At 52.0% G+C, this 12,978-nt stretch overlaps 3 protein-coding genes across 3 annotated transcripts; 2 read left to right on the top strand and 1 right to left on the bottom strand.

Annotated features, from left to right (window-relative positions):
- Nucleotides 1-1,558: 1,558 nt before the first annotated feature.
- TRIREDRAFT_104422 (uncharacterized protein) lies at nt 1,559-2,504 on the top strand (the record flags this gene model as incomplete). The annotated part of the gene is made up of 2 exons (XM_006962900.1): nt 1,559-1,652; nt 1,822-2,504. 2 exons carry the CDS (start codon nt 1,559-1,561, stop codon nt 2,502-2,504), a joined length of 777 nt encoding a protein of 258 aa, XP_006962962.1.
- A 739-nt stretch (nt 2,505-3,243) lies between these two features.
- Nucleotides 3,244-6,353, top strand: TRIREDRAFT_104421 (uncharacterized protein; the record flags this gene model as incomplete). Its single annotated transcript, XM_006962899.1, has 5 exons — nt 3,244-4,234; nt 4,303-4,835; nt 4,907-5,446; nt 5,517-5,613; nt 5,701-6,353. 5 exons carry the CDS (start codon nt 3,244-3,246, stop codon nt 6,351-6,353), a joined length of 2,814 nt encoding a protein of 937 aa, XP_006962961.1.
- Nucleotides 6,354-6,794: 441 nt separating this feature from the next.
- On the bottom strand, nt 6,795-10,376 carry TRIREDRAFT_56278 (uncharacterized protein; the record flags this gene model as incomplete). The annotated part of the gene is made up of 1 exon (XM_006962673.1): nt 6,795-10,376. A coding segment is annotated over one exon (3,582 nt), but the record flags the coding sequence as incomplete, so codon positions are not given.
- Nucleotides 10,377-12,978: the final 2,602 nt, after the last annotated feature.

The following is a 12,978-nucleotide window of genomic DNA, read 5'->3' as shown; positions in this document are numbered from 1 at the left end:
AAGCTTATGTGGTTTAAAGGCTAGGTAGGAGCAAGAAGCTTTGTCCCTTGGCTAGTAGGTATTGCCTTAGTTGCGGAGCTCGTTGAATGTTGGTCAGGGGATACCTTGTAAGTCGAAGCCGCAGTGCAAACAGGTAGCTGTTCAATACTGCTAAATGTTGGCCAGACAATCAAACCAGTTGAGATACAAGAAGGTAATTGAGGTTAGGTGGACTTCAGAAAACATTATTTTGTCTTGTATTCGCCAAGTCAGATGCGGAGATACATCGCGCCCCAAGAGGACAGAGCGTTGATGAGGTAGGTAGTGATGCGTCGAGTTTGGACGATGCATTAACTTCAAACGGAAGTTGATCGTGTCGACTTTGACTCAATGGCGATCCATTCGGGTATTACCGAGCAATGGTATTCTTAGACTATCTGACCCTTTTGATCATCCATGAGCTATTTCTCCGGCTTTAATCGTCAACCTTATGCTATCCTACATGCTTCGTGCTCAAGGGCATCGAGAAGAGCTGATGTTGTTGCAACGGTGCGGTCACATATATGACAAGACTGCATGTAAGCTGCATATATTGACAGCCATTGTTTCAATGCGGAGAGCAAAATGCACGATGACAACACATGATGCGCGGAACTCCGACTTGTTACATGTTCGATGTAATACTTTGCGCAGCCCTACCATGCGAATTGCCTAAACCCACATACATTGGAAGTCCCTGTGTGGAATACTCTTCGCCGACGAGAAGCTACCTATGTCCACGATCCAGCCTTCTTTACGCCCGTTTCGATGCTTTTCATCCTTACTCCAGCATAAACATAGCCGCGATTGATCTTCAACTGTCTAGGAGCGGCATGCTCGATTGGCCCTAGTTTATGTTGGAAAAGTTTCCATAGTGTCATAGAAGCCCTATAGGACATCATGAACAACAGGCTACATGTGGTTTGGCAATATGGGTAAACAGGAAATTTGATGATACAATTCGCCGGTTGTTGAGAGTTGGTTGTGAACCTCCTGCCCTTTTGGCTAAACTTGGCTGGGGTAATGCTGGGTTACCGATCTACTGCTCGCTTGGTCGGAACGGGCATGTGAGGAGAAGGATGACACGATATTACTGAACATGGCAAGGGGTGACTGGGGATTTTATGTGCGGGCGTGCTGGGGTAGGTAGTCTGTTGAACGCGATGTTGACGTAGCATAGGGGGACGTGCCGAAGACCTGTGATGAAGCTCATTGCTTTGCCCGTCGCTCCGGCTTATATGCTCCAACAAGCCAGCCATCATCACCAATGACAAGGTCATCAACATCCGTGTTGCACCCAGTCATACTGCTGAACTACTTTGATATGTCGACGGAAAGGATGGTGCTTCGGGTTCAACGGGCCAGTCATATCACAATTGTAGTACTAGGCGTTCACAAGATTTAATGTGATGTCGGGCTATAGGTCAACCCATCTACCCTAACCCCGGATATCATGACGACGCGCTTGAGGACGACGATTAACGACATATATCTCTAACAGGTGAGACTGACGTTCCCATGACACTCCTCCTCCATCGCCATGACATGCAATCGATCTATAGGAAAACTACGCTGGCAATACTTTGCCTCATCAATAACTGATGGATCCGAAGTGCCTGCAGACTTTCCATTATGTAGGTCATGGCCAAACAGAGGGAGCTCCATCGTCCTCTCCGGATTCGAGAGGTTCTGCCACCAGTCATCCCTTGAAGACTGCTTTTGTCTCTTACTGAATGGGATCGCGGCTCGCGTAGGGGGGCTGAGGCGTTTGTGAATGATAACAGTCTGACTAACTGGCCGAAGTCCAAGCCCAGCATCATCTGTCACGCCCATCCGGCCTCTCCAAGGGCCCGCTGGGCTCGGGCAAGACGCACACTGCTCGCATCCTCGGCCGCATCTTCTACGACATGGGCTTCCTCTCGACCGACGAGGTGATTGAGTGCTCCGCCACGCACCTCATTGGCATGTTCGAGGGCCATACTGGGCCCAGGGTGGTTGAGCTGTTTGAGCGGTCGCTCGGCAAGGTCCTGTTCATTGACGAGGCATATCGCCTCGGGCTCAGCGGCGAGCACTCTTTTGCGTGTGACGCGGTTGGCGAGATTGTCGACTGCATGATGAAGCCGCGCTATCATGGCAAGTTGGTTATTGTCCTGGCCGGATACACGCACGACGTAGATCTTCTCTTGAGGACCAATGCCGGACTGCGAGGTCGATTTGCCACGGAGATTAGCTGCTCGCCCATGAGTCCCGAGTCCGAACTGCGGCATCTTTGCGGGTTGTTGGCGAAGAAGGACATTGAGCTTTTGGGGGCCAAGGCCGGCTTGGATGGGGATTCAAGGGGGGCTCTGATGGAGCTGCTTGCCAAGTTGGCTGAGACAAAGGGCTGGGCGAGCGGACGAGATGTGCAGGACGCTTGCTGGAGTGGTGACGGAGCACGTGTATGGAAATCTGGATGGATCTGGCAGAGGGTTGGGTGTTATAACTGAAGACGTGGTCTGGTTGATGGGTGACGTGCTCCAGCAGCGGAAAAGGAGAGAGGTGGAGCAAGATCAGGCTTTCCACGCCCTGCGTTTACATCAATGAGACGATAATCCATTCTCTACCTATATCCTTTGGTTCGTTTGCTACAAGCAGGAAGAGGAAATTATCATTACTGGCTCTTGGGTCTCGACCTCCTACCAGCTTCGAGATGTTTGCCACAACTTCGTTTCAGGGGGGGCAAGGCATCCATAGCATTGTATGACTTCAACATGTTAAACAAAAATAAGAATAAGAGGAGGCCTGCCGCCTTGTGGCTCATTTCGCACATCTTCTCTGATTCAAGGGCATGTATGCCCACGTGATGTTTGTACGAGCTGTTTCCCCCTTGTCTTTGTTTATACGCGCCTCCGATGCTGGATGAAAGAAGCCTTCCCCGCTCACATCGTCTGGTTATTGGCCAAGATACCTCTTTGTCAGTCACGATGTCATTGTTTGTGCTACATAGTCTATTTCTGGCAATAGCAGCTGAGGTAGGCAATGACGGAGAGACGTCCCTGGCTGTATATGGGGGTCAAGCTTGTAGTTATTTGCACCTGTCATATTTGCTGTATCAAAGCAGAGCATTTAGAAGCGTCGGTTCAGCAGAGAGTTGCAACGAGTCTCGTAGCTATATAATATAAAAGACACACTGCCCATCGTGTCGTTCCATTTGTGGCATTCTCAACAGCATCTGGGCCATCAGCAATGAACTGGCAGGAAGGACTATTGCCTGTATATACACCGTCGACTGACGACTTTGCGGTATTGGGACCTCTAAACGGGTCAGAATCGAAGGAATGTCTGGCAGAACTGCCGGAAACAACGATGAGGGCCCAGCCTCCAGGGCAACTACTCCAAGAGAAAAAGAATTTCTTTTACATTACAGTCCAAGCTCTGGAGGACGCAATCACTAACCCAAACGTCGATGTCGCCGATTTCTGGTCAAATTACGGCGCATCCGCTGGCCAGATATCTGACTGTGACGTGGGAAATCTCCTTCATGTGGTTGTTGACCTGATCAGACTGAGGCCACACCTGGTCCGCAGAGCCCAGCCTATCATCATTGACAAGCTTGTCAACGAAGTTCCCGAGCTTTTCATCGGCCTCAACAGTGATGGATACAACCCTCTACATCTGGCCATCAAGGACCAGTCCTATGAGCTGTTCCTACACATTGATTCCATCTGCAACGAAAGCGGGAGCGCAGTCGTTAAACGCTACTTTGACGAGGCACTTGCGCAGACCTGTTCCGTCGCCAACAGGACAGCGTTACACACCTTCTTTGAAAAGGCCAGGCACTTGGATCTTCAAGCAGCAGAAGTTCTAATCCAGCATGCCACGGACGAGCAGCTCGCCGCACAAGACGCCTACGGAAACACGCCCATGCACTATGCCGCATCGTTCCACCACTGCCATCTTGAGGGGCTCAAGGTCGTCGAGATGCTCATTGATCGAGACGACCAGGTCATCAAGAAGGGCGGCGGATCGGGCCAGACAAGCTTTCTCGAGATACGCAACGCCAACGGATACTCAGTCTATCAGACGCTCGCGCAATCCATGAATGGCGAACGATGCCGCGAAAACCCATTACAGGAAACGGCATTCCAGGAGATGTCACTGCTGCTGAAAAAGCACTACATGAGGACGAGAGGCCATCGCGAGGCCACGTCTTTTTTGTATGGGGAGAATGTCGACGGTAGGCTATTAACTGGGAAACTCAACGCTTGACTCTGTAGTCTTGAACTGACATGCATCCATTTCTAGATATCGAAATCAGCTTTCACTACGACAACTTGCCTACCAGCATCAACTGGCAAGACTTCACTGATCGTTTCGGACAAGACAGCACGTCTGGCATCAAGCTTGATAGCGTGCTTCAATCCGTTATTCTCCCGTCAATTGAGATTCGACTACACGGAGAGGTTGTCGGAGAATATATTACTCGGAAGGACATGGCCCCCATATTCCGCTGGCTTCACGCCAAAGGGGTTCGCCATGTCATCAACTTATCCGTCGACGGCTCTATCAGCCCAGACAATTCTATTCAGCGGTGTCTGAGCCAGATATCTGTCGAAAGTCTTGACTGGCAAAGGGAGGATATGGACTCTGAAGCAATCTACAAGGCGTCTTTACAGTGGCTAGAAAGGAACCCTCACAACAATCAACACCCCTTGAGAAAACTGTGGCTGAGATGGAGTGGCAAAGCCCCTGTACTTCAATCATGGAGCAGGGAGAAAGGGTTGCCCAAGTTTCTGGGCCTTGAAAAAGTGTACCTGTTCAAGCCTGAGCGTCATGGGGTAAGTGATTCTGGGCTAAAAAGACTTCACTCATCAGCTAGTGTCTGTTGACAAGCTGACCAAAGCTGAAGACGTGTGACGATGAGGATCACATCGAGCAAGCCATTGCACAGTTTCGAGAAGAGCTGGCCGAGAACTCGCCCGGGATCGAGGTCATAGTCAAAGAAGCGGTCACGAAATCAAACAACAGGCGGGAGTCTCTCGCCCCCCCTATTCGAAGAGGTTTTGGCACGGATTCCGCTTACGACTCAGACTTGCGTCGACATTTGGAGAGCTCGTCCTACTTTTCGCGCCCGCTGAAAGAGAACTGGACAGCAATCCGTCAAACGTCGGCATCAACAGCAGGGGAGGACGTCGTCATCGCCGTGATTGGTGACGGTGTCGACATTATGGACGAGGCGCTGCGTAACCAGTGTTTGATAGGCAAAAGCTTTGACTACTGGGACTCTGAGGATGGGCAGATGCGTGAAGTATTCCTACCACCGTTCGTGTCAGGGTCAGACGGAACGGTGATGGCGAACCTCATCTTGCATGTGTGTCCAATGGCCAAGATATACCCCATTCGACTTCCCAAAGCTGGTCTCATCTTGGATGCAGACTCCTTGGCCGAGGTAAGAGAGGAGAGGACCGCCTTGGTAATACCGTCGAGGAAATGCCATATACTGATGACTTGCTCGATAGGCTATTGAAGCTGCTCTGGCGAAGAAAGCCACCATCATCTCTATGCCACGGCTGATGATGTGCGTATTGGCTCAGGACGGACCTGGAAAGGAGAAAAGTAAGTATCGTTCCCTCTCCAGGCTGTGATGCTGTGTGGAATGGGCTAAAAAGGCGAGGCTTGGTTTCTATATCATACGAGTATCAGATGAAAGGAAGAAAGATACTGGTCACGATACTGACATCCCGTCTCTTTCTACAGTGCTCCGCGCTTTGAAGAGGGTTCAAGACGAGAATGCACTCATGTTCTGCTCTACGTACAGGATTGATATATTCAACGCCTATCCTAAGGGCAGCCTCTTCATTAACGACATTTTCGACCTCGACGACAACAGACATGAGCACTCGGGTAGATATTTCCTCTTTCCAGGTCTTGACTTCCCCTTGAGTGAAACGAGATACAGCATGTCCGACGACGAATGCTTTGTGGATGGCTTCACGAGGCGCTTTGCGGACTTCAAGTGCGCGTCGCCCAACAGCGTGTCCACGGCCCTGGCGACTGGTCTCGCTGCCGTGATCATCTACCTGGTCAAGCTGGGCGTCATGTCAAACGACTGCCGCCCTGATGATCCGGACGCCCTGGTGAACTTTGAGTTCGCAGCGGATGCCGCAGAGACAATCGCACGACCTGATGCCATGGCTCGTGTCTTTCGAAATCTCTGCCCCGACGCCAAGTCTTGTGATCTCGGCCAGGTGTGGCACTCTCTCAACAAGAGGATGACAGGACTGCGTATGGCGGGCATGTGGTCGCGCCGACGGACCTTCTTGGTCATTACGTCTATGCTCTTACATGGCTGTTGATGAATGTCTGTGTAAGGTGAGCAAAGGAATAGGAGGGCCAAATAAGGCTTTACATGTGTAGTTTAGGAGGCCAAGAGAACCACTGTTATACCGTTATATATATCTCGAAGTTATACATGATAGCCTTGTGGCGTTTTCATTCTAGTGCAGAGGTACACGATCTCATTGCTACTACCTATGATGTAGTTCATCTATTCTAAAGCCAGACGAGGCAAGCTCGCGCCAGTTATGCTAATTCACCCGTCCTCGTGCAATGCTCCTCTCCCAAAACGACTTGAACCGATGAGATATCGACTTTGTAGCATCCGCGTACGAAAGCGGCGGATACCCATGACCTTCAAATCCAACCGCGTTTCCCACAGAGTGCTGTGTCTGATGGAAATACCCTTCACCCGAACCCTGCCATGTCCCTCGCTGGCTCGTATGGCGTGGCGTCCGGTGACTTGCGACTTGCTTGCGAAAGTTGAAAGTGGGCACGCGATAAGGCCGCTCACGGTACGTGTCTTCGATGGAGGAGTCAATGACATACTTGATGTGCCTCAAGTTGGCGCCGAAATGCTTCAGATTGTACAGTTTCTTGACGAGGGCGTCGACTCCTTGCTCGTCGAGCAGCATGTCCTCGGGACAGGTCGGATGAGCCATGTTTTGCTTGAAGGTTTCCACGAGCTCCAGATGGATCTTTCTATCCTCTCTGAGCGCTTGAAGACGCTTCTTGTTGGCGTCAACGCAGAATCCTCTTTGTCTGCCGGCCTCAATAGTGCCCTGCTCGTCCTGAATGAGCATGTCCAGGTAGTCCAGCGTGGCGTCGTTGATGACGGTGATGGCGTTTGCTCTCAAGAACAGACAGAATCGGGCAGACGCACGACGGATTTCATCCAACTCTGTGTTGAACTCTGCAATGTCTCGGTCAAGTGTAGTAATCGCCAGTTGGCGCAGGGTTACGTCGTCCGCGTTGGCCTTGAGCTGCCTCTCTATCTCTTTGTCTGTAACCTGGACCTTGGTCTCGAAGAGCTCGTAGAGGACGTGCAAGTGCTCTTGCCATCGGTGTTGGCAAACTTGACAATTACTCGTGCCGTTGAATGCCCAGCAGTTGATGAGGCCGGGATCAGCAACGACATCTTGGGTGACATTGCTAAGATAGCACTCAGCGTGGCAGTGCGTCTTGTATATGGTGACGACAACTCCATCATCAAGACCGCTGTCTTTGAAATCGCAACAGTCGGGGTTTTTGCAGACCGTACGAGGCCTGTCCAGCTTGACGGCCTTGAACTGGATTCTCTCCAGACGCAGCCTCCTGCGAAGCTTGGTTGCTGTTAACTGTGTATCACTCAGCTCCATCTTCTTGTCTTCGCACAACTTGATGTTCTTCTTGATCGAGTCCGAGATGCTGGCCATGGGCTTTGTCAGCTCGAGGATCACCTTTCGTGCCCCGTTCAGGCTCAGTGTGCTGGTGACAGGGTGTGGCTGAGTAGACGCAAAGTAGTTGAGGAGTCTATGGGCCTCCTTGCTTGAGTGGTCCCAGCTTCGACGAAACTCTTCCTCGTTGTCCATGGGTATGCCCTGCTTATAAGCAGCAAGGTAGCGGAAGCTTTCCGAGTCAAAACAGTAGGTTGTAGCCGTCGAGAGAGAGATGGGAATATCCGACTGCTCGTCAAGGAGAGCCTTGAGCGGCTTGAACGTATCGCCAGGGGCATAATTGGAGATGCGAGTGTTGGTGAAGCCAAAAGCCATGTTCTTGGTAGCACTCCGGTGTAGATGCGTGAGGAGCTCCTTGAGGCAGAATTTGAACAAGACGGTTAGGCGTGCATTGTTCGACTTGACAAGCACCAGGATGCCGTGCAGCTTGTCATAAGAGCTGATGGTCTTGAGAATATCGGCCATGTTCTCCTTGTCGTAAGACAAGCCTCTGGTGTCTCCAATGCCAGGAGTGTCAATCAGGCGATACGCCTTTGCCCCGATCATGACGGGATACACGGCCGACTTCTGGGTTGCCGAGTTTCCCGTCGATCCGTCAGCCTCATCGTCACGTCCACCAACTTTGACGTTGAATTCTTGAATGCCCAACTCCGGGTTTTCCCTGTCCATCGTCTGAAGAGAGAACGAGCAAGGAATGACAGAAGCGAGCGAGTCGGCATCCTTGGCCTCGTCCAGCGTGGAATAAGACAGGTAGTTGACAAAGGCATTGATGAAGGTCGACTTGCCCACTCCGGTCTCTCCCAGAATGAGGATGTTGATGTAGTCATCTTGATCCAACTTGCCCAGCAGTTTTCGAAGCTGTTCCACATCATACGTCTTGAAGCCAGCGTCGTGCTTTGCATCGTTGCACTTGAACTCGTAGTCACTAAAGAGTCCGCGGCCGCACTCGCAGTAGAAGAAGTCGTCGCTGAAGCCATACTCGATGGTTGCAAAGCACTTCGGACAAGTCCACTGATGAGAATGGCCGGAATCACACCCAGGACTCGGGCAGGGAACTTTGACAAAGCGTCTTTTGACAGGTCTTTGACACCTGCTCGTATCAAGTGTTGCGCCGGAGCATCGAGCAAAGCATTTCGAGGAGACAAACTGGCGATACTCCAACATATCGATTGTGCATACTTCGCCGCCCTTGTACTGTGCAATACGTGAATTGCCAACACAGGCGTCGGAGCCTATCGCGTCGTGGTCCATGATGAAGACGGGTAGGCGCTCATCTCGCTGTCCGACGAGTTCGAGCAACAAGGCCAGGTTGTCACTCCAGTATTGATCGCCTTTCATAGAGGCGGAATCAAAATGAAAGACGTAGAATTGAGCGTCCTTGTAGGCCTTTTGGACCCTTTCGAGAGAAAGTCCGTTGTGGCCTATGTAGTTGGCCCCCTGAGAGATGACACTTGCAATGAAGTCGAGCTTCTCGGTCTCCTGTCCGACAAGGTCAGAGAGCTGCCTTGGTGTGGGCTCGCTGAGGGCCGCATGACGATGAAGGTCGAAGAGAACTGAGGGATCCTGCCTGCCATGGCGCACGTCCGACAAGCAGTTGAACAGTTGCTCGGTGAGCCGGCTCTTGCCCTCCTCCAGGAGAACAATCGAGGCCAAAACCTCATCAACGTGACTTTTGGAGACATACATGATGTGGCCAGCCAAGTAGTTGTGATACTTGCGAAGCCTGCCTGCGGAAGCTACGATATCGTCGAAGACATGGATGAAGTTGGCCAGATAATCGGGCCTGATGAACGTTGAGTTGTACGGAAGCTCGCGCGGCAGAGGCATGATGTATTTGAGCGTCGTGACGGGCATCAACGTATATGCGACTGGGAACCCCTTGCCGCTGTTTGCTTGCCGAAGATGGTCGGGTACGATGCGGATGAAGTCGCATACTTCGGATACGCTTTGCATCGGTAGACCCTCCTGTTCAAAAGCATCGCTGTAGATGGTGAACTCATTGCAGAGCTCCAGTTGAGAGCTCAGCCTGGGAGAGGCCGTCTGCGGCGTAAAGGAGGCGGACTCAATGGCAGTCAGCAAAACCTCCAGATCCCGTTCAAAGGTCGCCTCTTCAGCTTTAAGAGAACTTGTTCTGCCTGGCGTGGGGCAGCTGGCGGCCACAACAGTCTGCAGGCCCCATTTGATGCCGATCACGACGTGAGTGCAGTCTTCCGTCTTCAAGGGGGCCAAATCGCCAGCTGATTTGAAGGTGTCGCCTAGGCTGGTGAGGGTCTGCTGCACTGTAGAGAGTCGATGGATGATGGCAGCGCGCACCATTCCGCCAACTTCGAAGTCTCGGAGGAACATGGCTGCTCCTTGGAGACGCAGTGTCCCGGAGAGAATGTTGACCGCAGTCGTTTCGTCTATACGGAGATCTCTGAACACGTCTCCATAGGAAGCGCATCTGGAGACGGTGATTTCCGTGCCGGGGGTTGGCTGTGTCGACACATGACTAGAAGGCAGACCTTGAGGGAATAGTGAAGCGCTGAGGAACTCATCTCTCTTTGCATCGTAGAGGGTTCCAATCTCAGCAGCTCTTTGCAGAGCGGGAACAACTTGAGCCTCCATGGCTGGAAATCAGCTTTCAACAGCCTGGCGATGTGCAGACCTTGGGAGGGTATAGGAGCGGCATCGAAGCGTAATTTATGTCGGATGGAAGCTTCATGTACCTAGGAGGGTATTGAAGGAGATGAGCTCAACTGCCGCCTTGAGCACACGAGTTAGAGGGGGGGGCAGGTTGGCCTCCCGCTGTCGCTTTGCCGCCTGCCTTCAGGTTAGCTGCATGAGAAATACATACGTGTCTCCAGTGAAACAGTCTGTTGGACAGTACTGATAAAGTACTGGACCGTCGGTGAAGCACGACGAATCTCGTGCCTCGATGGGACGGGTGATGACGAGGGTCCAGAGACTAACAATGCGTTGCTCCGATTTCGACGGCAGCCTCGTAGGCCGCCCAATGCGGGGAGGCGATGAGATGGGCCAGGGTGCTTCAATGTAACTCACACGAGTTATTAGAATAGGCCAGAAGAAGTCAGAAGAAGCGCCCGTCTTGCGGCCCTGAACGAGGCCAAAGAGCGTCCAACAAGATGAGGCCAATGCCGCTCCCCCAAACCACGTATCAGGAGGCAGGATGTGCACTCAGACGTGCTAGGATGAAACATTTCTAACCGCCAACTTACGCGTCACGGCTTTCAAAGTCCATGAAACTTCACAGTTGCCGCCATGTTCTTTAGTCCGAGGCTCAATGTTGCTTCCATATCGTTGAACCGGCTTGCCTACCTGTAGACTGAAGCGCTGTCATGTCAAACATGGGCCAAGACGTGGACAAAGCCAATGAATTCTTAGTAGTTGTCTATGCGCTCTCAATCCAAAAAGGAATCCCTTGACCGCCATCATGATAGCATCATACAAATACTACTAACATCATGCCTTACCATTTGCCTTGGCCAAAGGAAGTATCCTGCCAACAATTTCCCCCCCATCCACGTCGATTATGGCGTCTCTCAGGTCCCCCTTCTCCTCAACCTCTTCGTCATCGTCAAGGTACGCATCAAGGACAATCCTCTTGACCGTTTCCGCGCCCGTCTGGAGACTACGCGCTCCAAGCCTGCTGTGGTAGTGCTTCTTCGCCAGAACCGAGCATACGGTGCCATCCTTGCGAATCTGCAGCCGCATGTCCCCGATGAGCCTTTCGTGGCCCTTTGTAAGAGTTATAGGCTGGCGCAGATTGTGAGCCAATTCCAGCAGGCACTTGTGCGTGATGACGGCTTGTTCGCCATTGGAAAATGGCAGCAGGGGGATGAAGTCCGAGATTCGTCCCGTCACAGGAGCCTGTATATATCGTGCCAAAGTTAGCCATCCGTGATCCAAATGACGGAGTTTATGGTGAAGTATGAAACAAGGAAACACTTGCACCAAATTGTTGAAGGAATGCCTCTCGTAGCTGCTGGCTGAGCTGCCTGACAAGTCGAACCCTTTCATCCACGTCCTCACCGGCTATGGCGCCGTTGTGCTCGTAAAAGTCCAGAATGGTCTCGTCAAGCGCATTCGTAGCCATGATCCATATGGTGTTGGAGCAGTTGATCCTGTCACCGGTGCGTCTGTCTCGATACTCGCCTAGTTCATCACCATGTTAGCCCCTTAAAATCACCTATCAAGGAGCAGACTTGTCAATTTACCGTTGTCGAATGGGAGCAACAGCGTCTGGTGGATTTCCTTGGTCGTCTTCTCAAACTCATCTAGGAAGACTATACACTTTCTTCCCGCGTGCTGCACCAGAAAGTTGTTGACCGCTGAGCCCTTCTCGTACCCATGATAAGGCCGTCGTGGGCCAAACAGTTCCATCTCGTGAGTAAAGGTGGTGCAGTCGACCACTTCCAGGTCCAGAGTCAGCAAATGGCCAAGCTGTCGCGCCAGTTCCGTCTTGCCGTGGCCGCTGGGGCCGGCAAAGCACAAGACCAGTGGCTGCTTGGTAGGCATCATGAGATGCGTGAGCAGTCTTTGGGTGAGAAGCTCTGTGGCAACACCTTGGCCAACCAGGAAGTACGGAATGCCCAGTAGGCCTTGGCAGTTCTTGAGCCGGGCCACCTGGCGTCTCCTGGCCGATGGCCGCTTCAGCTTTGTAGACTTTTCGAGAAAGTACCTCTGGGTGAGATTGATGTTCTTGACGAGTCTATCCTTGGTCGCCTCTGAACACCAGGCAGCTTGCGCGGCCTCTGCAGGCTCTTCAACTGGCCTCTCACCTCTCTGATCTCTTCTCTTCTCCGCGTCCACGATATATGGAGCGAATAAGTCCAGGGGAATAGCATAAGGCGAAGCCCCTTTGCTGAGAAGGACGCTGACCATGTTTGTGGTGTCAAGCTGAAGTGTCTCCCCACACATGATTGCAAAAGCCAACAGTGGTACTTGTGACGTCTCATATACAGCGCTCGCACTCGCGCCAAAGTCAATCAACAGGCGCACCATGTTCTCGTCGTTGGTTTCAACGGCATAGAAGATGAGGGGGAACCCCATGACGTTAGCGCTGATGTCTTGCTTGAGGAGCGCCGTATCATAGTTGCTCAGATACTCCCGCATACGATGGACCGTGGTCCCATGCTGAATAGCTGAGGCAAGGCTGTCCGGGCTGAAGTCGTCTTCTGTGAAGATGGGCAAGACGGGAAGACGAGGC

Source organism: Trichoderma reesei, assembly GCF_000167675.1.
Source record: "Trichoderma reesei QM6a unplaced genomic scaffold TRIREscaffold_3, whole genome shotgun sequence".
NCBI classification, from domain to species: Eukaryota; Fungi; Ascomycota; class Sordariomycetes; order Hypocreales; family Hypocreaceae; genus Trichoderma; species Trichoderma reesei.
The sequence above is the reverse complement of the archived record's forward strand: the minus strand, read 5'-3'. Positions and strand labels throughout refer to the sequence as shown.